This window comes from Odontesthes bonariensis, chromosome 9, assembly GCF_027942865.1.
Source record: "Odontesthes bonariensis isolate fOdoBon6 chromosome 9, fOdoBon6.hap1, whole genome shotgun sequence".
NCBI lineage: Eukaryota > Metazoa > Chordata > Actinopteri > Atheriniformes > Atherinopsidae > Odontesthes > Odontesthes bonariensis.
The window spans coordinates 24940927-24968440 of record NC_134514.1 but is presented as its reverse complement, the minus strand read 5'-3'; the positions used below and the strand labels follow the sequence as shown (position 1 = coordinate 24968440).

At 42.5% G+C, this 27514-nt stretch overlaps 1 protein-coding gene across 1 annotated transcript; it reads right to left on the bottom strand.

Moving 5' to 3' along the window:
- Positions 1 to 450: 450 nt before the first annotated feature.
- Positions 451 to 27437, bottom strand: LOC142388473 (mitochondrial intermediate peptidase-like). The gene is made up of 19 exons (XM_075473737.1): positions 26982 to 27437; positions 26674 to 26847; positions 25974 to 26062; positions 25789 to 25875; positions 25620 to 25683; positions 25311 to 25493; positions 24786 to 24942; positions 24525 to 24573; positions 23894 to 23954; positions 23615 to 23667; positions 21995 to 22148; positions 21726 to 21803; positions 20344 to 20551; positions 19661 to 19770; positions 19479 to 19553; positions 18049 to 18165; positions 13605 to 13726; positions 11938 to 12011; positions 451 to 761 (listed from the first exon to the last, which is right to left on the bottom strand). The coding sequence occupies exons 1-19, from the start codon at positions 27126 to 27128 to the stop codon at positions 661 to 663; spliced, it is 2103 nt and encodes a 700-aa protein (XP_075329852.1). The 5' UTR covers positions 27129 to 27437; the 3' UTR covers positions 451 to 660.
- Between the last annotated feature and the right edge of the window lie 77 nt (positions 27438 to 27514).

The following is a 27514-nucleotide window of genomic DNA, read 5'->3' as shown; positions in this document are numbered from 1 at the left end:
AACTCCTGACAGACAAAACAGATGGAGCGGTATTAATTCAAAGCCTAAACAATGACCACATGACAGGAAGAACAGATTAAGTATTCTTCCCCGTGCTGATCCAAGCAGGAAAAAACAATGTTCTTCTGTCATGGAAGGAGAAAACTGATATTCAGAGGGTGGAAGGCAGACGTGGAGCGGACCAATCGATGGAAATAAAAGCAAAGGAACGGATGAAAACCCACGCTGCGTAGTACACGTATAATTCATCAGGTCGGTGTTGAGAAAAAGGACAAAAGTTTGTGCAGGGGCTCCAAATCCTCTCATGACAAATGAACAGTGTGTGGCCCGGCTCCAATTAGTGTTAAACCTGTTGAAAAGTAATTGATGATGACACACGGGAGTGCAGAGGACTGGAAAAGAGCCAGAGAATGGAAGAAAACACAAAAAGCACACAGTTGACGGCAAATCTTTGTTTCACATACAGGTTTATGTTGACAGGAGAATGGAACACGCATGTTGAACAAGTCAATGAGACCCGAAGGGTTATGAGCCATTTAAAAAAAAAAAAAAAAAAAAAAAATGTTGACGATCATTTCAGAGGCAGAGACCACTGCTGCGATGTGTTCATTCGCATCCACGAGTCCTCTCTGTTCGCCTCGTAAAGTCCGTTTCTGTCGCTCAACTTTCAGAGTCCATGATGAAAGTCTCAAAGTTTGGGTTGAGCTCGGACACCAGCGCATCCACGAAGTCCTCAATGGTGGGCTGTCTCTGCAGCATACCTGTCACACACACACACACACACACACAAAGAGCAAGCAGCATTAGGAAAAAGCTTGGATGAGGCGCTGGGATGAACTAGTCTCTTTTTCCACCATCACCACAAGGAAAGTTCAATTTTGGCTTTTCTGGACACGTAAATTTAAAAAATAAATAAATAAATTGTGCCACATTTCAACTCCTCGGTTCCACACCTACGTCCTTTTTTTTTTTTTTTTTTAAATATATAAAAAAAAAAAAGCAATTAATATAATTTTGCATTTAAAAGTGAGAAACCTTCATTTTATCGCGGTCATTTATAAAAGCACCGTGCGCAGACCTTCCTGGTGGATTGAAAGACGAGCCTCGAGCTTCACAGGTGACTTTAACAGACCTCAGATGGGGACAAAAATCTAACCTGATGTAGTAAAACAAAACTACGAAGTTTTAACATCATCCGTTTCCACCTTTAACAAAGCTAAGGCGTAGTTAAACATGTTATCCAGAACGTGCGCTGCATCCCCCCTCCCCATACATTTTATACAGCGTTTTGTCCATTTTACTGTATATTTTGGCCCGCAGCGTGCTGGACATTTCACTGTGCTTTACAGGGGTGATGCTAAACAAACACACGCACACAGACTGAATGTGACTGGTGTTGTGGAGCAAATGTGACTGTGCAGCCGAGAGCGAGTCCTGGGAATGTCTGTGTGTTTAGAGAGCCTGTCTGCCAGCTCATGTGTAGAGGACTCCCTTAGCTCGCTTCACAATTCAGCTGCTCACCCGCTTTGAAGTCAGTTCATTTCCCCTTGTGTTGCTGCCAATGTAAATAGCCCCCCCCCCCCTCCTCTCCCTTTCCTGCATGGGTCACCTCCACAGAGCACGCTCGTACACACAGGCGCACCAGCATGTCTGCACGGACACGCATGACTAGAACTGAACTGAACTGAACACACAGGCACACATCAAGATTTGAACACACACACACACTCTCTGGGGAGTCTATGCTACTGCCACCCAAATACAGTCGCAGCAGGCAGAAACCGAGTGCAGTCACCTCGCATGAGAGCACCGGTGCAGGGGATTATCATCTCTTCTTACCCACCCGTCACACCCTGCCCCTGGGCTACAAGATGATACCAAGGCACCGGGGTTCATAACACACTAAAACCGCAAGGCCCCTCGGTCCCTGGGAACAAGGCAGCCACATGAAAGTGACGATCTCCAACCATAAATCATAACCCTAATTACAAAGCCACGGGATGATTTCTTTTTTTTTTTGGCTGGGACCTTGGCTGGGATTGAGGCACTTGTTGACAGCTTTAAAGTGGTTGTTAAGAACAGCCGAGTTAATGGATCTTTATCGAGAGGATATCGAGGCCCACTTATCAGGTTACGGCTCCAATCATATCGGTGATGGAAAAGTGTTTTTCGAGTGTTAGAACCGAAACCCTGAATTTCAGTCCACTGGCGCTCAAGGTATCTGATCAGGATAGAGCAACATTCCATCCAATTCTGTGCAGCCGTCTTTGGGTTAATCGTTGTAAGCGAACCCTTTCACATCACACATGGCTGACCTTTCTGCATTTAAAAAAACAAACAAAAACAACAAAACAGTAATTGCTTCATGATCTGAGATCTGCTGCTTTAAAATGAAAATGTAAAGTGGCGTGGAAACGTCTGGCCATCCCTCTTCAAACTTTTTTTTTTTTCTACTGTGATTACCAAATTCAGTGAAAAAAGCAAAAAAAAGGGAGTTCGAAATGACACAAATATTTCATATTTGGTGCAAGACTGGCGGTAAGAGTTGAGTATTTTGCCCAAGGACACTTCAACATGAAACCGGCAACCTTTTGAGTGCACGTCAGGACCCAACAATGGGGGGCAGGAACACCTTCTTTGGTCAATGTCACAGCATGAGAACAGTTTTGGGGTCTTTCAGTTCTTGTTTGAAGGATTTTTGTCCACTCTTCATGCAAAAAAAAAAAAAGAAACTTCGAGCGCCGGTGAAATTCTTACATCTGCTGCTCTTCTGATGTTTGTTCACAGTTTTCCTCTGATGCTAAGTTTAAGGAGCTTAATTATTATTAAGTCCACAGTGAATTTTGAGGCGCGTTAAGGATTATTATGCCTTCCTCTTCTTCCTTATCAGCTTTTTTTTCTTTTTTAAATAAGTGGTGGGATCATTGGCTTAAGAAATTGTTGGTGTCTAACTGAACCCATTCTGACAAACTCATTTAGATATCCGTGTGCACCTGCTTTCCAGAGTCTGCTCAATCTTCCTGAAGGTTCGTGTTCTGACCAGCCTTTCAAGCGCTCCCAGAAGGAGTTTGCATATAAAGTTGTTTTTTCTGAATTATAGGCCAAAATGAAGAAACAGCAACCTGAAGGCACTTTGCCATCTTTTTGCAGCAAAAAAAAAAAAAAAAAAAGCATAATTGCAGCAGCCTCAGAGATGAAAGGATAGTTATATGCCCCCTCACTGCTCAAATATGCAGCACAGAGACAACAAAGACCAGGACTCACAGGTAGACTCGTGTGCTAAGATGACACTCGTTTACTTGGCTGATTTTTGCTGCATGTGTACAGACAGAGCGGTTGGCTTCTGGTTTGAACTCTCCAAACACAGCTTGCAGCGTCACCACCACTTTCTCTAATAGATGTTATTTCCTGTGCTGTGTATTCTCAGGAGGGGGGGGGGTCTGATTTCTAAAGCCCTCCCTGCCACAGGTTAGTCCACTTTTTTTTTTTAACAAGACACGTTAACATGACCAGAGTGATGAAACATAAGCGAACTTAAAGATGGAAAAAGGGGAGCTGTGATAATGACAGATGAGTCAGGTAAACAATATCTCCATTTCTGGCTTCGCAGAACCGGTCAGCAACGGTGCCGGCGCTCGGGTCTCACGCGGCACTTAATGGTGGAGGACGGGCGCATCAACAAGCGGCGAAGAGTGACACTTTTCCCTGGGAGAGTTTTAAAGGAATGTGCCGATAACCTCACAGTCATAACAAAACTGTGGAGGAGCCTCTGGTCCCCGAAGCTGCTTTTATAGATTCACACAAGAGAGGAGGGGCTGGAATTCGGGACACTGTAAAAAGATGAATGCTGCAGCACACGCAGTTATAAAAAAAAAAAAAAAACAGGGCCTGTTCACATAAATCACAAGGCAAGGCAAGTTTATTTGTATGGCACAATTCAACTACAAGGCGATTCAAAGTGCTTTACAGAGAAATTAAAACAGTAGAAATAAAAAGCATGGTTTAAATTTTAAACAAAAAAAGAAAGAAATTAAAACAATAGATAGAATCAGATAAAATCAGTCGTTAAAATGTAATTAAGTTTTGAAACTCAAGCTTCAGATTTGGAGCTTTAACCTGGACTTAAATACACTTGAGTGTTTCAGCTGATCAAGTGTTTGCAGGAAACTGCAGAAGTGTTTTTTTCCCTTTACCACAGACAATGATATTACACCCGCACCAAATTAGCTTATCTGCACAGGTTTGATGCAATTTTCATTTACACTCAAATAAGGAAGTTAGGAAAATATGGAATCTGTATACTCGCTTTGAGCTTTCCATTGTTCATATGGAGCGTTCACATGATAACCCCGCAGCTCATCAGGCCCAATGATGCGCTGCCACTTGGAGGTTTTGGTTTGTACGTGCTCATAGTTGGTGTCACATGGTTCAACCAAACCACTGTCCATGGCCCTTCCTGGTAGGTTGGATTGTTCCACCCACACCTCCTGTGGGTGGAAACGCTTACTGGGTAAGAAAACATCCAGAACATTCTGCTGCTTTTACCTTTCTCTGTGGGGGGATCATGGTACATTTGAGGAGAGCCATATTCACTGGACAGATGTTGTCTTTAAGTTGGTGAGTTTGTCAGATAATGCTGCAGCTATAAACTCAGGATTTTATTAGAGCAGAGCGGCGGTGTGTAAATGCTTTTAATAGGCCTAATGGGCGACTTTTCAGTCACAATTTCTGATGCGTTTAGCCATCTGACGAAAGAAATGTTAGAATATATCAATAAGAGCAGCTTTGTTGGTAATATGGCTGTATTGAGATACACTGTTTTTAAGGTTGTAACTTTGCAGCGTGTACACAGCATCTAGGCCCATGTGTACATGCAGGAGTGATTTGATCCGTAACCGCGTCAGCTGGATGTTTTTCTCTGGTTTTGAGAAGCTTATCTTATTTTAAAAAATCCCCTTTTGGTTGAGCGAACACAATCATCATTTTTCTAGTGTCACATAAATGTGCTTACGGATAACGCAATTTTAGATTTAGTCATCCGTTAAACAACTAATCGATGCGGCCCTAGTTGCCGTTGAGCAGCTTTATTGTATTTTGGTAGTTTACAGCAACGGAACTTCAGCCGTACGGATACGGTAACAGTTTCTCAGCATACCTGACAGTGTTACAGTGTGCAGAGCTGTACTCCCACTCTTGGCAAAGTACGGAGAAAAAAAACCCAGAGCCAAACTAAACATAGCTGTGCTTTGTGTCCATTGTTGAGAAAGCCTTAGGACAGGGGCTTTGCCATGTGAGTCATCCCGTATTTAAGAGTTTCCATTTCCATTCATAATGCCTCTGACGCAGCCATTGAGGAACGGGGCTCCTTCCCATTACAGTTATCTCAGAGCCTGGATCTTTAGCCAACTTGGCTAATAGACTCTGGGTAAAACAGCAGGTGTTAAAGCACAAATAAGGAACTGGAGCCTCATTGGAGCAACTGGCGGTTGAGTTCATTGCTCAAAGGTACTTCAAGAGTGCTTGCTGAGTGAGGTAAATGGACCACTCATTCTCTTTCCCTGGCAATTTTGTCAAAGCTGGTGTGGGAACGTTCAAATCACACACGCTCTCCTTCAGCTAAACTTCCCCTGCCTTTTCCTTTTGATACAAAATAGAGATGTTCTCACTGAGAAATGGGAAGCCTTTTTTTTCTTTTCTTTTAAAAATCACCTTTGCACATTAAGCTATGACTTTTCCATTTATGACAAATGTACTAAACATCTGAAGAGTAAAACCTGTTACTACATTCCTCCATCTGATCCACAGACTGGCTGCCACTTTACATCTCAAACCGCGTCTTTGTGTTCTTCTACAATTGTACTTTGCTGAATATCACACTCCCCATCCTTAAACCAAAAGCATGTTTATTTGCTTAAAGGGTTGTGGACGATGGGTATCTATAAAATGAAGACCTTTGTGGGCTGCCAGCAGCTCTGAGTTTCGGTAATGACAGCTCTGGGGACGGGAATTCAGTAGAAATGCTTCAAAATTGCAGTCCAGCCTGCAGCTAATGCTGGTAGAATTTATCAAAGATCTGAGCTGCCGCCTCGAAAGAGTTTTGCTGTCACAAAAAAAGACTTTGGAAGGGAAACTGCCTGATGACCTATACTCGTACGTCCCTCTTCAGTAGTGCAGATTTTTTTTAACTAACTAAAATGAACAGTTTAAAAAGTACGCAGCAAGTACTTCTGCTGAGTTTTATAGCAGTGTTCTGGAATGAAAGCACCAAACAGCATTTCTTTAGAAAAGCCTTTTGCCCGTTTCAGGGGATAGCTGAGACTGGGTGTAGATCAAAGTCCTGTGGGCTTGGCTGTGTTCTGTTGGTTCATGACTTAATTGTTGCTTTTATAGATCAATTACAGCAACCCACACATTTGTACATTTACATGAATGAGCTGCTTCAATCGGTAACCTGATCCTCAGCCTCACCCTCTCTGCGGTGGCACATTCCCTTTAACTGTATTATTCATTTATTCTAAGCTACGCATGTCTGACAAGAGTATATGATCCCACAACTCAAAACACAAATCCGGCTGCTTCAGTAGCTGTATGGCTGCTGCTATGTGAAACATGTCATGGTTTAAAAAAGCAGTTTTCTCTGTAAGGCCCCCGAGGCAAACCAAATGTTCACTGCCTCTGTAATTACACCTTTGAAGTTCAGGAAGTGTTTTCTACAAAGTGTACTTCAGACAGGCCCAGAGAACAAGCAAGACAAGGGTGATGACAAACACTGCGCTGGGAAGATCTTTGTTGAGCGAGAGCCATCACACACACACACACACACACACACACACACACACAAAAAGGGAGCAAGTTGGAGTGTTATTGGAGATAAACAAGTGAAAACTCGGCAAACCAACCCATTGATGCGAGAGAACATTCCTGAAAGAATCCAGATCAGTTTTGTGCAGCGACGTTTACTCAGTGCGACTCGTGAAATGTTGAGTTTTATTCTCTGAAAAGGGTGAATCCTACTATTTCTAGTAAGACCCTGGCTTTTCCTCCTGTGCCGGTTGCGGGTCGAAGTTTTCACTTTTTGCTACCTGATAAAAAAAAAAGCTACCACACTGCTGAGGCAAACTCCCGAGATGCCAGAATGAATAAAAGTCAAAAGCAGCCGAGTTAAAACTAATTATTCTTCTTAAATCAGACACACAACTCTTCACTCTGTATCGGATATGGTTGAGAAGTGGAAGGTCTCCTTTTATCAGGTCATCTGGAGCCGGTCTTCTATCAGTTCCCAGAGTCAGAACCAGACATGGAGAAGCTGCATTCAGCTTCTATGCTCCACATGTCTGGAACAAACTCCCAGAAAGCCTCAGATCAGCTGAAACACTCAGTGTGTTTAAGTCCAGGTTGAAGACACACCTATTTTCAGCTGCATTTGAATAAAGCTCCAAATCTGAAGCTTGAGTTTCTAAACGTAATCAGAATTTTAATTACTGATTTTATCTATTGTTCTTATTTCTTTCTTTTTTGTTTAAAATTTAAATCATGCTTGTTATTTCTACTGTTTTAATATCTCTGTAAAGCACTTTGAATCGCCTTGTTGTTGAATTGCGCTATACAAATAAACCTGCCTTGCCTTGCCTTATCACTAATGAAATCAACTTTCTTATCAACCATCCACACTCATAATCTCAAGTGTTTCTAGTTGTTTACTGTGGAAGAAATCTGATAAATACAATGGGAATTTCTCCTGCTTCCTTTCTCTGTGTTGCGACAAAAAAAAAAACCTTTAACCTTTGTCCGCGATGTTGCCAAATCAGCCACGCGTGACTACTGCTGATCGGTACCAATAGATTCGCCAGCATCGCGGCTTGTGCTTGCGTTTCTGTGGACACACAAACTGTTCTCCACTTTATTGAAGGGAACCCTAATAGGCAGAGATGCCTGGTCGAAATACGCGCTTCTAGCAGGGAAACACCAAACTTCCTCCAAATGGACGCCAACGTCAGAAAACCTCAGAAAAATTGTAAGGTTTGTTGAGTAAGTCCAAATACTCCAGGAGTGCAAAACCTGTACCAGACAGCGAAAACCCAAATAACTATAAGAAAATGTGCTATCATTAGTTAAAAAGAATGGATTGAATAGCTAAACATATTGTAAGGAACAAATTGGAGGCACCCACCATAGATGGATGGGATTTATAGCTGCAAGTCTTTGAGTTACAGATTCAACCGATCACAAATCATGTCTGGTTCCAAGTACTAGCTGTAATTATATGTTTTGCAGCGTTACAGCTTTACAGCTTTACAGCTTTGCTGTGAAGTTTCTCCAATCATCTGCTTGACTTCAGACAGGAGTATAAATCATTGTCACAAATGTGCTGTACTGTGCTCTCCTGGCTTTTAGTAGTAACGATGTAAGCAGGAACACAAACTACCACCAAGTCAAGCTGCCACTGGACAAAAGACCAAACGGGATCCTGGGACTCAGCTACTGAGCCCGAGTAGATCTATTTCCTGTGCTCAGCAGTTGAGGCTATGGGAACAGTCCAGGCCATGAAAGCCCTCTCTGTAGCAGGACTTGAGCTTCAGTCCAGCCAGTCGATCACCTTTCACCCTCTCCTCTCCTCTCCTTCCCTTTCTCTTGTTTTTTTTCCTTCCCTCCCTTGTCCCGATGCTTGTGCACTGGATTTAATAAATGGGTTTGCATTTCAACACCATCTTTCCCTGGGAAACATCCAGCAGTGGGTAGGGAGGCATCCACATAAAGACTGGCTTCTGATTGGCCTTGCCAGGCCTGCTTCAGTTCCCTGTGAGCACCTGTGCACCCCTCTACCACCTCACCAATGAGGACGGCAGGGATATGATACACACCTCCATTTACAAGGGTCTTTGTTTGAAAGGCTTATGTGTAATGGGTTGGATCTGGATTCTGTGTTTTTCCTCCAGTGTTCTGGTGTCTCATGGCCTAAATTCTGCGTCGCATATAAAAGAGCCTTTCTAATTCAACACATATCCTTTTTCCATTCGCCAACAGGGATTCGGGGTTGTCGCCATGAACCTCATCCCCTCAGCGAGGAACAGTTAAAAGCTGAATGTTTCAACACCTGCCCTGGTGCAGTTTTATATAACCCTGACATCAGCTTTCGTGAGGTTATGTAAATCCAAAAGATATAAAATGACAAAGATATATCTAATCGTTAAACGGTGCGATGGCTGAATGAGAAAATCAGGGACGTTTCGCTTTGTTCAAACACTTTTCCAGACAAGGGATAAAAATTCTATGAAGATTTATTTTTATTTTTTTTCGGATCAGTGTCATAAATGCAGGTGCACAGAATGAAACCGGATCGAGAGCAGAAATGCAAGACTGGAACTGCCATCTAGCAATTTCAAGGCTCTTTAATTTAATCTGGACTTTCTGTTAGAAAATCTAATTATTTTGGCAAAGCTTTATTCCCAGCGCAGACATTTTTACAGCCTTGCTCCTACTTTGACTTATGGAAAGAAAAGACAGCCAGAGGGATCAAAATGACCCTATAACTATTGCGCATACGGGGCCTATAATTAGAGCCGCGTTCACTTCAAAAGACGAGCGTAAAAACAAACGCCAGTTCAACAACAGTTAATTGGATAGTGGATCTTGTAACAGGGGTCTCATCGGTTGGCGGTTGTAATTTCAGAGGCTGGGTGCAGCCCTGTTTGGAGCTATCAGACGGACAATCCGAGGGAGGGGGGAGGGGGTGACCCTGAGGGAAAGATTTACTGTACACTCCCAAAATGTCATCTGATATTACTACCCACTCTCTGTGTCTCTGTCTTCCCACCTTCTCCTCTGTTGTCCTGTCCAGACAAGCCACAGCGGCTGCACGAGGGAGGGGAGGAGGCGAAGGGGTGAAGTGAGGATGAAGGGAGGATGAAGGCAGCAGGGGGGGGAAAGTCCTCGCTTCGACTTAAATCAGAAACTTAACCTTTTATTTTGTATCGTCAATATGCGAACGTTAAAAAGTGAATCGGTGTGTTCACAAAACTATAAATGTTCAGTTTCTTTCCCAACTGAGCTTATAGATTTGCAAAGATTTTCCTCACCGACATGTTGGCGCTTGTGAAGCACATGCAGATCTGGTCGGAGGTTTACGGCAACCCCTCGTGAACGTTAATTGCAATATGGGACTTACAATGCTGTCTTTGAACTGGTATTTTTCTGACGAGGTAAAATACATCTTTAAGGAAAAAAAACAAAACAAAAAAAACAGACGTTTCGGTAGAGCTGATGCAAACTCCGAAGGGATTTCTAAACCCTGAAAATCGGTCAGCTTTATCCATTCTGCGACCAGTTTTGATTCGACTTGAAGTAATTCTAATGTTGGAACACCCAACTGGGTCCGAGTTTCAACTGTGCGATAGTTTGAGGTCAAGCTACAGGAATCTGAGATAGTCCTCCCTCATTATTTCATCTTCCAACCCCAGAGCAGGATGCTACCACCACTATGCTTAACACCTGGTGCAGTGTTCTTGTGGCCGAGTTCCTCCAAACATATCTCTGATCAAAAAGTCTAAACTTTGTCTCTTCTGACCATAAAAAAACCTTCTTCAGTTTTCCTTTGTCCACTGGGTCAGCTCCAAACTTTAGTTTAAGCAAGAGTTGAATGTGTTGACTTTAAAGCAGGAGCTTTGTTCTTATATGGCAGCCTCTCAGTCCACCAAGATGTAAAACTCGGATGTGTGTCTCTGTATAAAGTGCTTCAAATGCGTGTTTGTCGTACTGATGTTGTGCGATCATCCTACCCCGGAAATAAAAGTTGACAAGAAGGATCGAAAACCCAAATATCATCCTTTCATTCATCTGAAAGTGAATTCAAACTTCTCAACACAAGCTGTATCTGAAATGAAACTGAACTTTTTTTTTAGCCTAAAACGACAATAAGATATGTCAATTTCGTCTTTAATGTGCAAATGTATGCACCAAGGAGCACCAAAATCTAACGAGAACATCTTTTCGATAGGAGCATCTGGGATGTAAGTATGAATTTTCCATTTTTGCACAGCGCCGTGGCAACATTAAGGCGTACAGCGTGGCAGGACATTCAAAATCAGTAGGATTCACTCTTCAAAACCACGACTCCATGTAACTGATATTTTAGAGATATTTCAGTGTAAAAGGCACACAGCTAGCATGAAACAGAGTTGGTCTGAGTCGGTTAAGCACCGTCTGGGTTTCAGCCCAGCAGAGTCAGCAGTGTCGAGAACTCAAACCTATAATCAACTATTTCTGTCTCTCCATCCTTCTCGCTTTTGTCTATGAAAAAAAAAAAACAAAGAAAAGAAAAAGAAAAGCATGTCTTTGGACTTAACATAATCCTTTCTTAGTTAGAATTTCAAAACAGACTGGATGAGGCTTTATATTTTTATACCACAGGGGTGCCTGGCTTTGTCTCTGGGTTAACAAAGTTAATATAAACAAAGATAAGCAACCTTGGGAGGTGTATTTAACCGGTAAATATGTGCCACAGGCAATCAAGCGCTGGCTGTGTCAGACCACAACAGCTAACAAAACACTGCAGCTGGATCAGCCGCCGCCATGTTTTCTTTTTAAGGGTGTTTTTCCGCTTCATATGATAGGAGATAAAACAACAAATCTAACAAGACGTTGACCCCTTCAGGCTGTCAAAGCAAATTTAGTGGTATAGTGTTGGAGTAATTAGACAGACGTAATTTAACTCATGCCACAGGAAGCGGTTGAAATGGCATTTTCATTCCAGACTTAAAGGAAACCTAGAGATGAATTACAGGGAATCTGCCTAGAGGGCCTACTGTAAAGGTGGAAAAACTCAAGCCTCAAGGCTATCGAGCAATTAGGCTTAAAGGTGTAAGCTTGATGGAATTCAAAGGCTTATGCAAGTAAACATCAAAAGGTTGGAATATTTAACAACTTAAAGGTTGGACTTGCCTTCCACCATCAGCATGGGCTCTTTGGCTCCTCCATGTGCCAGCATCTCCCGGCGGTAACGTTCACCCATGTCCCTGACAAAGACACAAGGGCACAGAGAGACACAGATCAGAAGGAGATACGGTTACAGATACCTGTAGAGATACCTGTACAGATACCCCCCCCCCTGTCAGCTCCTCACACTCAGGTCGACCCCTCCACTGCTGCTGCTGCAGCCCAGGGCAAACATCTCCTAAACTGCCTGTTCACAAGAGACAGGAAACAGACCCAACAACTGCAGGTGGAACTAAAACAATCTCAGAGAGAAAAGCAAGCCAGCGAGCAAGGGAAAAGAAAGGAAAGAAAGACGCCAAAGGGATCAACTCATTTGAGATGGATAGTTTGTTTTTTCCAAACAAAGCCGCTGCGCTTTGTCTAGGGTCAGACGCTCACGATTCCGAAGGGCTCTGGTAATGTGCATGTGGGTGTGAATCCGATCAGACATCGGTCAAGATGAAGCAGCCCCCAAACTCCCAAACTGTCACACTCTGCGTCAGACGCAGACTTAAAAAGTGTTCAAAGGATGTTTGTCAGAGGCGTCTGTCTCAGCTCTCCGAGCGTGAAACAGAAGTTGGAGTTTAAATGTAACGAAGATAAACAGTTGAGTTTTTTGCCCTGTGAAAACCTGACTGAACCAAAAATATGAACCCAAATGTTCAAACTTCATTAAAAGAGACTGCCGTCGTCCCATGTAAAAAGTCAGCCATTTTTTGCACACCAATGTTTGCACTTGCAAATGCTGAGCTGCTGCAGTTTCTCCTCAATGAAAGTCTTTAAAACTCCTAAGATTAGAGTGCGCAGTAAAATAAATAATATGTCCTGCTTTTGTCTGTTTTTGTCCTTTGCATCTAGAGTTTTCGTTGAGTCGGTAAAGAAAAATAGTCCCCCTTTGGAGAATCTTATTGTTAAAGCTCAGTATGCGAAGATTCTCACTTCGGCTACTGTGTTAAAAGATTAGAACATCAACACCGGTCAAAGTTTCGGCATGGTGCCTATTTTTCATGCTTGAAGTAAGCGTCAGGGAATCTATTCTCAATAAAACGTACCCTAAAAACATTTGTTGGTCACGTATATTGACCACATACCAGCGACAATGCCCCTTTCAGCCACACCTTTTAGTGTGAAGGCGACAAGCCGGAGACATTTAAAACTACAGCTCACCTGTTCTGAGAATGATAATAATGAGCCATTTTGCAGTTCATTGCCGCAGTTGCACGTTATGCCTTCACTTTTCAAGTCATATAAAACACGATTCACATAAAACTGTATTTATGGTAGTTGGTTGTTGGTGCGAAAATAAGCATGCAGCCGAGACGCAGAAGCTCGGCAAAGCACGCGTTTCACACACATGTATACGGTGTGAACCCTGCCTTAGAAACGAACACTTAAGACGCTGAGACATCTGTTAGAATACATTCATTATGCTGTTGTGTTACAGAGTCGCACCAGATAAAAAAAAAAAATAGATGGACATATCTTCTTTCTGTGAAATGAGTAAGTCGCTGTGCAGAAAAGAAACCAGTGTAGAAATACATCGATACAAATACAAATTCATGCTCTGCATTCTTAATGATAGCTGGTTATTTGATTTTTTATTTGTTTTTTACATTTGGTTTCCACCGTCTCACCTGTTTAAAGGATCCTGAACGAAGCACTGTTTCCACACCATGGAAGCCACGGCCCGAGACATGAGGTATGAGTAGTACTTCGCCCCGTAGCCAATCAGGTGGCTGAATCTCAGCTGCCACGCCTAAAAGAAAGCATAAAAACCAGTTGAGACCACTAGCCATTCCTGTAGATGACACAAGATGAAGTTAAAGCTTTTGTCTGCGGCTGAAACTAAAACTCTGCATGGTTATAAACCCATAAATATATATTTTTTAAAAAGGCCTACAGGAAAAGAGCTTCAGCAGCGATTCGGTTTTATCTTTAAAATTCCAGTTAGACATTCATAGAAAATAACTATTTAAGGTCTTCTGAGAAACACACCAAACAGAGAGGCGCCTCCACGGTTCTTATTGACATCATTGAAATGGTGAAATAAACATAGCTTTCCTCCTTAAACTCCGCACAAAGAGTTTAAAGACTTGCCAGGTCATTCTTTAAAGGACATAACATGGAAATTCCTAAATGGCAGAAAGCCCCGTCTTTCCTTGTTTTCGCCTCTAATGTTGCCTGAGGGGGGGGGGGGGGGGGGGGGCTTCACATCTATAAAGACGAGCTCTTTTATGATCTCTGCAAACGGGGACTCTGGGGAATTCAGCTGGCAAACACTCAAACATGCAGCCTGTTAGAAAAGACAGCAGCTGCCGTAGTCAACAAAACCATAACAGACTCCAGACGCCGCCGTGCGAGGGATAAGTTAATGATTTATGCTCCTGCTAAGAGTGAAATAATGGAAGGATGCTGACAACATATGTGGCGTGTTTGCTCACAAATGGCCTGAGTATTCATTAGCGGAGCCCAGAGGGCCCTCAAAGGATGACAGAAGGAACTATTCTATGTCCCGTTGTGTTCACTCGCAATCATTTGGTAAAGGCCCCCGATCGATGCGAGCAATCAGTCAGCATAGTTACATGATTGTTCCATTTAACTGGACCACCGATCACATACAACAATTACATGCACGAGAGAGGAACGGAGTTATATTGACCGCAGCTTGTCTGGCGCCTCCGTGCTGTGGACTGTAGGAATGAATGTTCAAGACATTCTTCCAACTTTCCTCGTGGGAGATCATCGTACATATAAGAATAGTTGAATTCACTGAACAGAAGCACAGCTTTATACTTCACCAACATGTTCACATGCATTTTCAAAGTCCAATTTTTGGTCAGACTAAAGACAATTATTTTTCAAATACACTATATCCTCCTTGACTGTGTCCTTGTTCTCATACTTGGGAACTAAGTTTTGCAGATCAAGGCTAAAGCTTTAACGAGATTAATGCCCAAATAAGCAATGCACTGAGTAAAATCCTAAAAGAGAGGCTCGGTGATCTATCAACCTAATTTGATGAATACAATTTTTTTTCGTTTGTATATTGTTAGAAATGCCTAAATCCTGAAATGGAGACTTACTGCACACATGCTTACTTATTTGACCTTACTCGTCCAGTTTTCAGAAAAGTGCCTTTTGCTTTCATGTTAATGAACATACCAGACAGCTGTAAAGACCCCACCAGATCACACAGTATATGGGTCAAGAGAGGCTCTGCAACCAGTTACTCAGCGGGAAAACGGTTAGCATTTTACAGAAGGCTAAAAAAAGTCACTTTCAGTCCTGAAACTGTTCAAAAACAGTGTCAGTCAGTGAGTTTATAAAGGACACGGTAATGCACTGGTTAGCAACTTCTTTTCTTTGTTTGTGTTCTTAGCTGTTTTGTTGTTAGATTTTCAATGCTTTCTTCTTTCTTTTTTTATTATGACTTTTTGGGGCAATTTTTGCCTTTAATGGAGGTGACATCAGAGAGAGACAGGACAAAGGGGGAGAAAGTCATGCAGGAAAGGTCAACGCGCTGAGGATTCCAACCGGCGATCGCTGTAACTGGCACTGCCAACTTGGTACACGCTTTAACCACTGAACCAACGAGCACCCCAGAACATTCCGTTTTAAAGCCTAACCACGAACAAGGTTATAACTGTGGCATTTTTCTTAATAAAAAACAACACTGATTTATCAAGAAAAATTTGACCTAAAATGAATAGATATTGTGGAATAGGAAGCAAACAGTCTCTTTCAGTTTCAGATTGTTCCTATTCTAACAGCGTGGCTCAAACGCAGCCACGGCGTCGCAGTTTCGGGCATTTCATGTCGGGACAGATATTTGCACTGGATGTGTCTGAGTTTGGTAGGATGCTGAAACAATCAATCCTGACTTAAGCCTTCAGCTACAGTGCGCTCATTTACACAAATAACCCTTTAGCAGCACCTTTACAGGTCCCTTGGAAATCGAACTCTGCAGCGTCACTGCAGAAGTCTCACGTTTCAGATAGTCCTACGACAAATGAATGATCCCTTTGTTGCTCAGTGGTCTCATGTCGTCTGGTTAAGCCAACAGTGAGAAGAAATGCTTACGCTCCAGAGTGTCAACTCGACACGCCTCTCTTCAGGGCTGAGGGGACTTTAATAAGAGAGAATGGCGCTCCTGAGAGGGGTCATGACTCACAAAAACTACGGGTAAGAGCAAGTTGGCTGAGTTTGTTTTGCACAGCAGCAATACGGCAGTTTGGGTCATGGAGATTAAAAGCTGGTTTTAGCCTTTGAATGACTAATTCATATGAAAAGGAGCGTTAGAACCAATGTGATGATGCATCCAAACAAAGCTGACTGATAGAATTGAGAACCACTGACAAAAACAAAAAAAAAGTACACAGCTGCTGTTTATAGTTCAAGTTTAAAAACCGATGCTTTAGCCGGCCTTTTATTTGACAACTCTTTGATTTCCCAGCGTCATGCGGTTTTATGGCCACTGATGTTTTTGGTAACAAATAAGCAGCTATTGAAGGACTGTTTGGCGTGAAATCTCAGTCTTTGTAAAGATGCTTTAAGCACCCCACCACAACGTGCCACCAAAATGATTTTCAGACTTCCAAGCTTCCCTTTGTTTTTAATCCCTTTGCCTCACATCAAATGATTAATGTCGACTTTTCTAAGAGAGTGCAAGTGGGTCACATGTCAGCAAGAGATCCTTTTGATCCTTACATTCAAAGCACACAAAGTAAGTCAAGGGCTTTTCACTTTGCTCCTCTAGTGAGATAAAAGACATTTTTTCCTGGCTGCTTCCAAACTAAACTTGTGTTTTCTCTGATTTTCACGGGAGGAACATGCAACTCTACGGGCCGAGTTCTAACGCTTTTCGAACAAGAGGATCGTCGTTAAAAAGAGGAATAAACACACGGGCGCTCGAGCCAAGAATGGCTGAAATGTCAACACAGCCGGGCCCGAACGTCTCGCCTTCTGAAACTCATTTCCAAATATTATCTTGGTCTTAAGGGCGAGCATGAGGTCCCTGTTACTCACAGCTGATCCGCTCCATCTGTACAAAGCAGGAACCGAAGGCCCGGCTCTGTAAACCACACACATGTCAATGTCACCCCGATGTTTATGATCTGTGGCTCTCCAAAACATATTAGCCGCTCAAATGTTCACTTTAGTGCGGAAACTTTTCCGGAGACGGTCGGAGAGAAAAAAAAAAAAACTGATGATGGATTTAAAAAAAAAAAAAGTCAGTCATTGGAGGATCTAAACAAATCTGTTTTCACTTGTGCTGTTGCAACGATGATCGAGTGTTAAATGTTCAAGCGGTGAACCACCCGCAGTTCAAATGGGGGGGACGTGATTTTCGCTGGGGTTGGCGGCGCGCAAGGAGGGAAAAGCGTCCCAGTACGGTTTGAAAAGCTGAAAGAGAAATGACTGCAACAGTCTGAAACTAAATAACATAAACCGCAATCCCTGGAGAGGGATCGACAATGCAGGAAACAAGCAGGAGTGGGAGGACGTATGTAGAAGTTCCGTAATCTCTATTCCTCATGGCTCTCCACATAATTATAGCCCAGAGTGAATGCTGAATGAAGACTATTGCCGTTTAAATTATGTCTGTGTTTTTGATTCCATTTTGCTTCCTGGCCTCATCCCTCGTCCCACAGCTGCAAAAGTGGGTGAAACAGAGCACTTTTCTTTTCTTTAAAGAACCGGGAGGAAGAGTTTCAAATACTCCCCTTTGGGAGAGCTCATTTCATGTATTCCATTGCTTTGTTATTTTAGCAGGGCTTCAAAGGGGGGGCTTTAATCCCTTAAATGCTGCTATGCCCGAATAAAAAGGATATAAAACTAAAGAGAAAGAAGGAAAGGAAAGACGGGGGGGAGAAGTGAGAAGAACGTTTAAGCACGAGAGTCAAAGTTGTGTCGTTTCTGTGCTGTAACCAACTGTGCGGGAAGAGGAACCAGAACCACAAATTATCATCAACCACTGAGACCGTCATTTTTTCTTTTAGCAATAACTTATTTTCAAGACATCAGTTAAAGCGAAGAACCGAAGTGGCAGACATTGAGAGAAAGACAGTTGGGATGTACCGTATTGGGCGTATAAGGCAAGCCGTAGAACTTCTGCTGCATGTCTTCCAGGATTCCTGTGGTGGAGCGGTTCTGCGGGCTGCTGTGGTAAATCTGGTCCAAGACTGCATAGAAGATCTGCCACAAAAATAAAACCAAACAGCCAAGAATTTGTTGTGCATCGACCAAAAAAAAAAAAAAAACAACTGCTGAAACCTTCGGTGAGGGAAAAAAAACAACTTTCATTGAAAATTACATGACAAACATCTGCAGCGGTTTTAAAAACAGAGTCTAGATCCTCATCTCCTGACTTTCAAGGTCACGTGCAGGTCACGTTTAAGTGTAACGGCGTTTAAGTGTAACGGCGTTTAAGTGTAACGGCGTTTAAGTGTAACGCCGTTACAAACGGCGTTATTTTTCCAGTAACGGAGTAATCTAATGAATTACTTTTCCCATCGTTACAACGCCGTTATCGTTACTGAGAATATAAAGTGGCGCGTTACTACAATTTCGTTGTAGTCTTTAGGCTACACATCAGCTACACGCTGCCTGGACAGAGCAGGGGTTAACCCAAGCCCAAATGCAGCTAGCGTGAGCCCCAGCGAAGGAGACGGAGCCACTCGAAAACAAACAACACTCGATTTTTCGGGTGAGAAAAAAGGTGACCACCATCACCATTTTATATTCAATATTTATGTTTTTATTTCTATGCATCATATGGCAGGCTGCAATCTATTGAGTTCACATAAATACCGAATGTTCTAAATTACTGTATATAGTGTTTTTATTCTTCAATCAGTTAATATAAACATATTTGATGTTATAGAACGTAACAGCGTTATAGAACATAAAAAATAACGCCACAGTTACTTTGCTGAGTAACTAATTACTTTTACAATGTGGTAACTCAATTACTTTTTGGGAGCAGTAACTAGTAACTGTAACTAATTATTTTTTTAAAGTAACTTGACCAACACTGGTCACGTGACTGGTAAAAACTTTCTTTAAAAACAAAAAAGCAGGTTCTTACGATCCTGATTTGTTGTGGATGAGTAAATGTCAAACAAATAACAAAAAGTAATGATTCAGCTTTCCTTTTCTGTCAATTTATTTGCCCTTTTCAGTTCTATATTGACAGTATTTAAGGCTTTGACCCCCACCCGTTTTATTTAGCTCTGCATTTGGATGCATCTTAAACCCACTGTGTGTCCACAGTGATGCCGCTCTGGCTTTGCAACAAGTTAAATACCTCGACATGGGCAACTGGTGGCATCCGACTGTGGTGATGGAATAGTTTTTATCAGGGTGAAAGGAACTGATCTGAACAGCTGTGGAAAAATGAGTGCTCGGCTCAGATAATTGTGATCAGAGGAGCGTGCCATAACTGAGACGAGCGTGTTGAAAGGATTACTGAACTCTTCAAGTATATCTGTAAAGGGTGGCCGCCTTACCTGCAGCTGGGTGTCTGCAGCTCCACACACCTTTTTGGACTCACACAGGCGAGCCACCATACTCTGAGGCAGAGGCTGAAGGGGCGGTGACAGAGAAAACCCATCAGTGTGCATCCTCTTGAACGTTTGATGAATATGTGTGAAAATGATGCTTGTGATTCATTTTGAGAGCATTGGTATACCTGTCCAGTTTCATAATGGCGCGCAAACTGGCTGATGACTCGATAGTCTGTTGAAAAGTACTCCATGAGGATGGAAGGGACTTCAGCAAAATCAGTTGCACATCTGGTTCCTAAAGGAGCAACGAAAAAAAAAAAACTTGAACTTGACACAAAGGCAGATATGGCTGACTTCCCCGCTCCACTGGTATTGGTATATTAAGGGTACGCTTGAGGCCAGTAAGCTGTTTGAGATGACCAAACCACAGCTGGCTATAACTATGTCAATAGTATGTTAGCATGCGATGGAAATTTAAACCAGAGAACAAGTGTGTTTAGGGATGAGACCGTGTTAACTAACTGACTGTGCAACTTTTATGAGCTTTTATGCAGCACTTTGATTTCAGATGAATGTCTGAACAGGTGTAACATGGAGTCCATTAAGGAAACAGCTTCCATTGAGGTTAAAGGATACTGTTATCAGGCTAAAATAAATACTTTAGAGATCTTAAATTACTAGGCATTCATCAGCTTTGTCTGACATGTCAAAGAGTGTCAAATGGCAGCTTTGGTAACTGAATATCGGCACACACTGGTGGAGTGTTATTACTTTGATACATTCTGTTTTACCCCCCAAAGTGGAGCTAAACTTGAGGGCCTTTAAGCCACGTGTGTGCTCAGAGTGCATATACGAGCTCTCACTGCACCTGTCACATGCTGGTAGCGCGTGCGTCCCAGCATGGAGTGCATGGCGTGTCCCATCTCATGGAAAAGGTTCTCCATCATGCCGGGAGTGAGCAGGGTGGGGGCGCTCCTGGATGGGTGGGGGAGACTAAGCATAAGCACCACAACTGGGAGCTGGTAGCGACCCGTTTCCTGGCACCAGCGGCCACCGCGGATGGTGAAGTGACAGTCCTGAAATGAATGAAAGAAAAAGAGGTCAGATGTGAGTACTGAGGAGATAAAGCAGATGAAATGACAGCTGGAAATGGTTCCGAATGCCATGGCTGGTCAGATACTTGATCAACCTGTCATATTTATGAATTGCACTGGCTACCTGGATGCTTGCCTGCAAAGAGGCTGTAGCGTCTGCACCCAGCTACGTAAATTCAAACATGGTTCCATGATGGTGGAATGAGCTTCCAAGCACTATCAGAGCAGTGGCGTCCTTCTCTACTTTCAGAGAGATTTATGCTGATTTAGCACTCAAAGAATGGACGAGGCTTCCTGCTGCCCTGAAGCTTGAATGTTGTTTCCTGAGCTTCCTGAGGTTGCTTTGGATTAAAGTGTCTGATAAATGAATTCATGCTAATGTAATTAGGAGCAGCGCTAGTATGCGTGCGGTTGTGCTTGAAAGCTTGCGAACCCGTAAAAAATGCTGCATAAATACAGTCTTAAACATCATCAAATCTTCATGTCGAACCTTAAGAGTTGAAAAAGAGAGACCCAATAAAACGAGTTAAACAAAACTATTATACTTGGTCATTTAATAACCGAAGAAAACCGACCAAAGATTACATATTCGTGAGTAGCAAAATACACAAATTTTGAGGAGTATAAAATAATTTAAAGGTGAGATTTGAGTGATATGTTTGCAGTCAGTAGGATGGCAATCAGGTGTGACCGGATGCCTAGTTATATTTCAAGAACAGGTGTGTATCCTTATCTTCATGCCACATGTTTGCGGAAGTGTGTCACCATACCAACAAGACTTTTCTGAGGAATTTTTTTTTTTGGTCTACCATTGCTGTTTTTAAATATGCTGTAGAAAATGAACGGATTTGACAAATACAGGCTCATTTTTCTTAGCAAATACACGATAAATGATGATATTTTGGATTGCTCCAATCTTCTTATGTGAAATAGTGAACTGTGTGAAAAGCTCAGGTCTACATGGAGACAATTAGTTCTGACTGGTGATCAGGAGGACAACACAAGCTTTTTGGAAATTTAGATGGAATAATTACTGGACCAGAAGTGAATCTGGAAGTGAAAACAGTGCAAAGAAACAGAAGGAACTGACTTAAGACTATAAGAAGCGTGGTGTGTGTGTGTGTGTGTGTGTGTGTGTGTGTGTGTGTCTACATACCTGATGAGGTTTATCTGGCCGGTGGAAGAAGTCACAGTAGATATGACCCAGTAATCCCTCCGTCTCATGCACCACAGCCTAGATGCGCACGTACACACACAGATACAATCATACACTGAACACACCAGCAGTATCTATGAAAGCTTTCTTTAGTTAAGCACAAAGCTTGACAAAATGCTTCAGCTACACCAGAGACATACTGAAGCCAAATTAGCTCAAAGGATCAACACAACCAAAGACGTTTTGGCACCATCACAGCGGATTTTTACCAGTTTGCGGACATCCTCGCTCCACACTTCTCCAGCACTGGGATGCTCAGACATGAGGGAGACGCCGTACAGCTGGGAGAAAAGGTTGTTCAAACCCTCCATACAAGCACCGAGAGAAAAGTAGGGACTGTACAGACTGGGCTCTATGTTGTACCTGGAATGAGCAAAAGACCAAATTAAATAAACATTCAGCTTTATTTTTTATGAATAACTGATATCTTGAGCCCTCCAAAAATCAGAAAAAAATCAATTCTTTATGCTATCTATACCATATTCAGGGTAGCTGGTCAGAAACCGTTAGTATTCACATCAACCATCCCACTCTGATCTGTGATTTAAAATCCATTTCCGCTACAAATACTTACCCGATGCATGACTTCATGCATGTCAGGAGGATTTTTTTAAACAACTCTTTATGGTTCACCATTTGCTGCATGTCTTCTCCCTCTCTCTGCCCCCTGCTTCCTGCCCCCACCCCGCCTCTCTCCAACTGTACTATCATTAAAGGCATAAAAAAGGCCCCCCCCAATTTTTTTTAAAAAACACCGGCATGTAAATATCGCAGCATTTCTGGACAGCACATCAATTTAATAGTCCGAATAAAAAAATAAAAATAAAATAATTGTTACACATGTGATCTCAACTGGTTTGATCCCAAGGCTCTGGGTTGGTGGGGTTGTTTCTCTCCTGGGACCATCTATTGCTTAAAATAGATCTGCTCGTGCTGCCTAAAAGGCATTTTAGATAAAAACCAAAACGGTTTGAACACCGCATCTGCGTTTTATCAGTGATGAATAACAGACTGCTGCTAAACTCAGCTACCGGCTCTGATTGCCACCCTTGCACACACCCTATATGTCATTTTAATATGGTTTGAGAGCTGTCCAAATCAAGCGGTAACTGAGATCATACAAAAAAAATTACTGGTTGAGAGAAAAAGCACGAGACTGTGGGTAACACAGAACAGAAGCAGCTCCCTTAATACACATTTCCTGTCTTTGCTGAAGAAATGTACACAAGATATTAGTCTCTGGCAAGTAGAGGGAAGGAAAAGTTGGCTTTATTAAGAACAGATCCAAGTAAAAGTGGAGAAACTCAGTGGGCTGATAGAAGCTAAATCTATGGCAGCTTGAACTTCTTAGGCAAGGTAAAATAAACGTTGCTGTCCCTGAAGGGAAATCTGTCACGTGGACAGTGCTGCAGTTTGTTACTTTACATAAAAACACGGAGGGAGCATCAGACAATCATTTGACAATACACAAAAAAAAACAGGAATAAAGGAATAAAAGAAACACCAAAACATATACAGCAGAGACATCTGACTTGACATGGTAGAAAGTAAAGATTGCTAAGAACGAGGGATCCTTCTGGACTGCACCGCATCCTGTTACCCCGAAGTAGGTGTCAGAAACAACATCTCGACCACTCCCACGCCTCTCCCTGAACACCTTTTGTGGCATGTGACACCTCAGAAAGAGTTGGGATGCAGTGATAACTTCCACCAACCAATCATATGGAATTACAAACATTTTGAACCCATCATAAAAAGCAAAGATTAACGTGGCTTTTTCGTATGTCAGCGGGGTAAACGAGAAAGCTTCAAAAGAGCCAATTACTCACCTTTCAGCACGCAGGACACCACTGAGGAATGGATGGTCCCAGGGCATTAACTCCTGGGAGGACAAAAAAGAAAAGTGTTTCATTTGCATGCGATGTCAACAGACCGACTGAACTATTAGTAACTCTTGGACAGAATTAAACTGCATTAGAACATATTTATCGATACCTTGAGGCCATTAATGCTGTTACTCATATGTTGGAGGGAGGTGTGTAATATCTGCATCAGGATGGTGACGGGTAAAAAAAAAAAAAAAAAAAAAAGAAGAAATAAAGACTCACAGAATTGCGAGGGTTGAGTTTCTTCTTCATGTCTCTCATCATCTGAAAGTCTTTTGCCGTTCTGAGAGATAAAAAGATAAACAACAAGCTATGAGCTCACTGACTGGAGGCATTCATTCCTGGCTGTACGCACCTCTTTCTGCACAGGGTCAAAGGGGGCCAGAGCCTATCCCAGCATGCATTTGACTGAAGGCAGGGAAACACCCTGGACAGGCTGCCAGGCTAACAAACCTACAATCACACCCGAGGGTTATTTAGAAGACTCTCCTGGTCCACCTGACGTGCAGATTTTTGTTCTGTTTGACTAATCCAGCCCACACAGAATACACTTTCATAAAACAAGAACACGGAAAGCCTCGGGCGCTCTTAATGTAGATCACTGATGGAAACGTGACAACAACTAATTAAATCCTCATCGTTAATAATCGCGCGCAACTCTATGGGAGCAGCTTTTCAGTAAACACAGGCCTTTGGAAAACACCATAAATGGCCCACGAACTTGGCAATAACTACTCAAAAGGAGACAATAACTCATTAGAGCCTTTAAAAGACTATCAAAAAAACACAGGGTACAAAAGGGAATATCGGACTATTACATGTTTGGTTCAACGCTTCAAAGAGAACACCATACCTGTGTGACAGCTTGTCTGTTAACAACTGTAGAAAACTCATCACCGTTTCTGCAAACAGGGGAGAGGAATAAATCTGTGAGACTTGGGATCAAAGGCACAGCTCAGAGAAAGCGTTTCTGTGGCCCGTACTCACATTATTCTATTGATTAGTCTATTCAAATTATTGCAAAGTGTCGCATGTTGAATTATGAGGTTACACTACTAATATTTTCTCACTTTCTACATGAAAAAAGAAATAAAAAGACCAGATATATAATAACCTGGTGTTTTGGCCATGGTTCCCTTCAGCGCTCTGTGACCGTAGGACTCGTAGCCCACGAGTTTGGCCAGTTTGTATCTGCACTTCAGCAGCTCGTCCAGACATTCCATTAGATCTGCGTTGGGATAGAGGTAAATCCTGTAGGCAATCTCTCGTAGCTGCAAGTTGGAGAGGACGGAACACAGTTTACGAAACAAGATGTTTTACAATCAGCTCACGAACACAGCTGTAACCTTCATTCTGTATCATTCTTACTCTGTCCATCTACCTATTCATGAATTTATCAAATAACTATATTCTCACTTTGCGTTGCCAGAAAGCTGCATCATTTTCTAATAAGATCACTGCCATACCAATTTATACATCTATCAAATATGTTTTAGCGCAAAAGAGAATTTCACCACCTGTTAGAGCCAAACAGGCTTCTAACAACATGAAAACACACGAGCCAGTGTTGTGGTCTGTGATGCAGCATTGGCGCCACCTGCTGAGCAAAGAGAGAAACGTCCCAGTGACTCCGACTCACCAAGTCATCGGGGGAATCTGCGTGTAATCCCCCAATTTGAATGAAGCTTCCTTCACTTGCAAAGTGCAGGTGCAGGTGCTCCGGAATCGCAGACCTGGCGATTCTGTTGGGCATGTGGGAGCCGATCAGAAACTCGTTGTTTAGATCCAAGAGCTTCACGTGAAGGCCAACAGCCTCTTTCCTCTGCAGGAAAAGAGATATATGAGATTAATGTTTCCTCGGTACATTGCTGAAAACTTTCATCCCAATCATGCTTTTTTTCCCCCAGGCTTTTCTGCAGTCGAGGTGACAATACATTGATTTCCTCACCAGTTTCTCGTCCAGATGAATTCCGCTGATTTCAAAGTCAAACAGGAACAACTCTGCCACTCGCCTAAGAGGGCAAACATAAAAGGATACATCATCAGTGAAAATCAATACCTTCAAGGAAACGTGTTGGGCACAATGACGTCTGCGCATTTTCCAGAAGCTACAGTACCTCGTGTCTGGGTCCAGCCGAGCAACAACTTCTGGGTCGTCCAGTAAATTCTTTAGGCTCTTGCACAACTCGACATTGGTGTTCAGTCTGAAACAGAGCCAGCAAGTGTATTTTGTCACCTTTCCAGCGTTACAAAGCTTTTAAAGACACTTGTGAAGGAGACATCCGTGCACATCGTTTCTTACTTCTCCACAACTGTGCCGATCTCTATGCAGGTCTTCTCTGCAGCCTCACGGTACGCTGGATCTGGATGAGCTACTTTAATAAAATCTGCCTGCATACCGGGGGTGTGGTGACAAACATAGATCAGGTCATTTCAGCTGCAGTTCATCCATGTTTTTCCCACACCTTATTTTAGTATGTGAGGACAAGACAGCCAAGTTCTGCTGTAAAATGCTTGTAATACATACTAACAACAGCCAAGTCTCTCTCTGAGCCTGTTTAATGCTACAGATATTCTGCAAGCACCCTGTTGACAATCCTACATTTTGACATATTGGCAAAGGCGGTATTTGTTACAATTTCCCAAAATAATTCAATGTTTTTGTTTTTATTTCAACTTCTTGAACTATTCAAGTCCATTTTGCTAGAAAAGCTAGATACACACTTCTTTTTATCCTTAACATAACATAAGATAAGGTTGGTTCATTACACTGTTTGAGATCAATAATGTTTTTGTGTTAGTACAGGATCAGCATCACAAAAATAATACATGGGGAGTGTGTAGCATTATATATATATATATATATATAAGTAATTTGCGTCTCACATGAGAGACACCCTGTTATACAAGCCCTTCATACCCCTGCAAATACGAGCAACAAACATCCACAACAACAAGGCAAGTTTTGTTGCCGTAGCTCTTGGTCAATATCAGGAACTCACCAAATCTGCCACTTTACACAACTCATCTGAGAGCTGGTCAAAACACTCGACTGTCTGAACACCCGGAGCGCACGAACAGGCTTTCCCCACCAGACGCTCCGTGTTGGTCAGGGCTGTCTTTGCTGCAGCCTGGAAGCCTGCGGGGCAGCTGAGCTCAGGTACCCCAAACAAACCCTGAAACCACAGGTCACACAGGCCGGGAAGGTCACAATAAACTTTTACTCAGCAGCGTCCGCGTGTGCTCTCACACTGACACTGTTTGCATTAGAAGGGCAGTGCTGTGACTTTAGAAATGTTGTTATACCAACCACGTTTTTCTCAAAGAGATCCAGACGCCTGTGAGGTTTAGCATTAAAGGCAGCTCCAACGGGAGACCATGTGGTGACTTTTCTCTGAAAATACGTCCAAAGGTTCCTTCGCTTAACGAGGTGAATCAGCCTTTTACACGCAGACATTTTGTGTCAAATCTGTAGCGGGTTTTGTCCAGAAAAAGTCTGCTGTTGCTAACTGTGCTTACAGAGGCTGACAGAGGACATGCTAAAGTGTAGCCTTAACGTTAGCCTGTTGGCAAAAGCCGTGAATGGAATTTGCCTATTTAAATAACGTCAATGCACTCGAAGCTCTTCTCCTCGGGGATAAACACAAGCCAACTGTCTTTTATGTCACACATGAGGAGTGCCAGTCCATTTCTTTAACAAACATAACAGCTCACATGTTAGCTCACTGGCTTATCAAAGCGAATCTGTGTGACCGTACAAATCAGTACTTTCGTGAATAAATTGCAAGTAAACATTAAATAAAGTCCCGTTCCCATTGGGAAAAAAAATTATATATATATATA

Bases quoted from the DNA above. Each gene is read 5' to 3' on its own strand.
- LOC142388473 (XM_075473737.1), bottom strand. From the start codon at position 27,128: ATGTCTGCGTGTAAAAGGCTGATTCACCTCGTTAAGCGAAGGAACCTT. The intron at 22,149-23,614 runs GTGAGTAATTGG...TGCTCATTCCAG, and splicing joins GGTGTCCTGCGTGCTGAAAG to GTACAACATAGAGCCCAGTC. The intron at 19,554-19,660 runs GTATACCAATGC...CCGCCCCTTCAG, and splicing joins GCCATTATGAAACTGGACAG to CCTCTGCCTCAGAGTATGGT.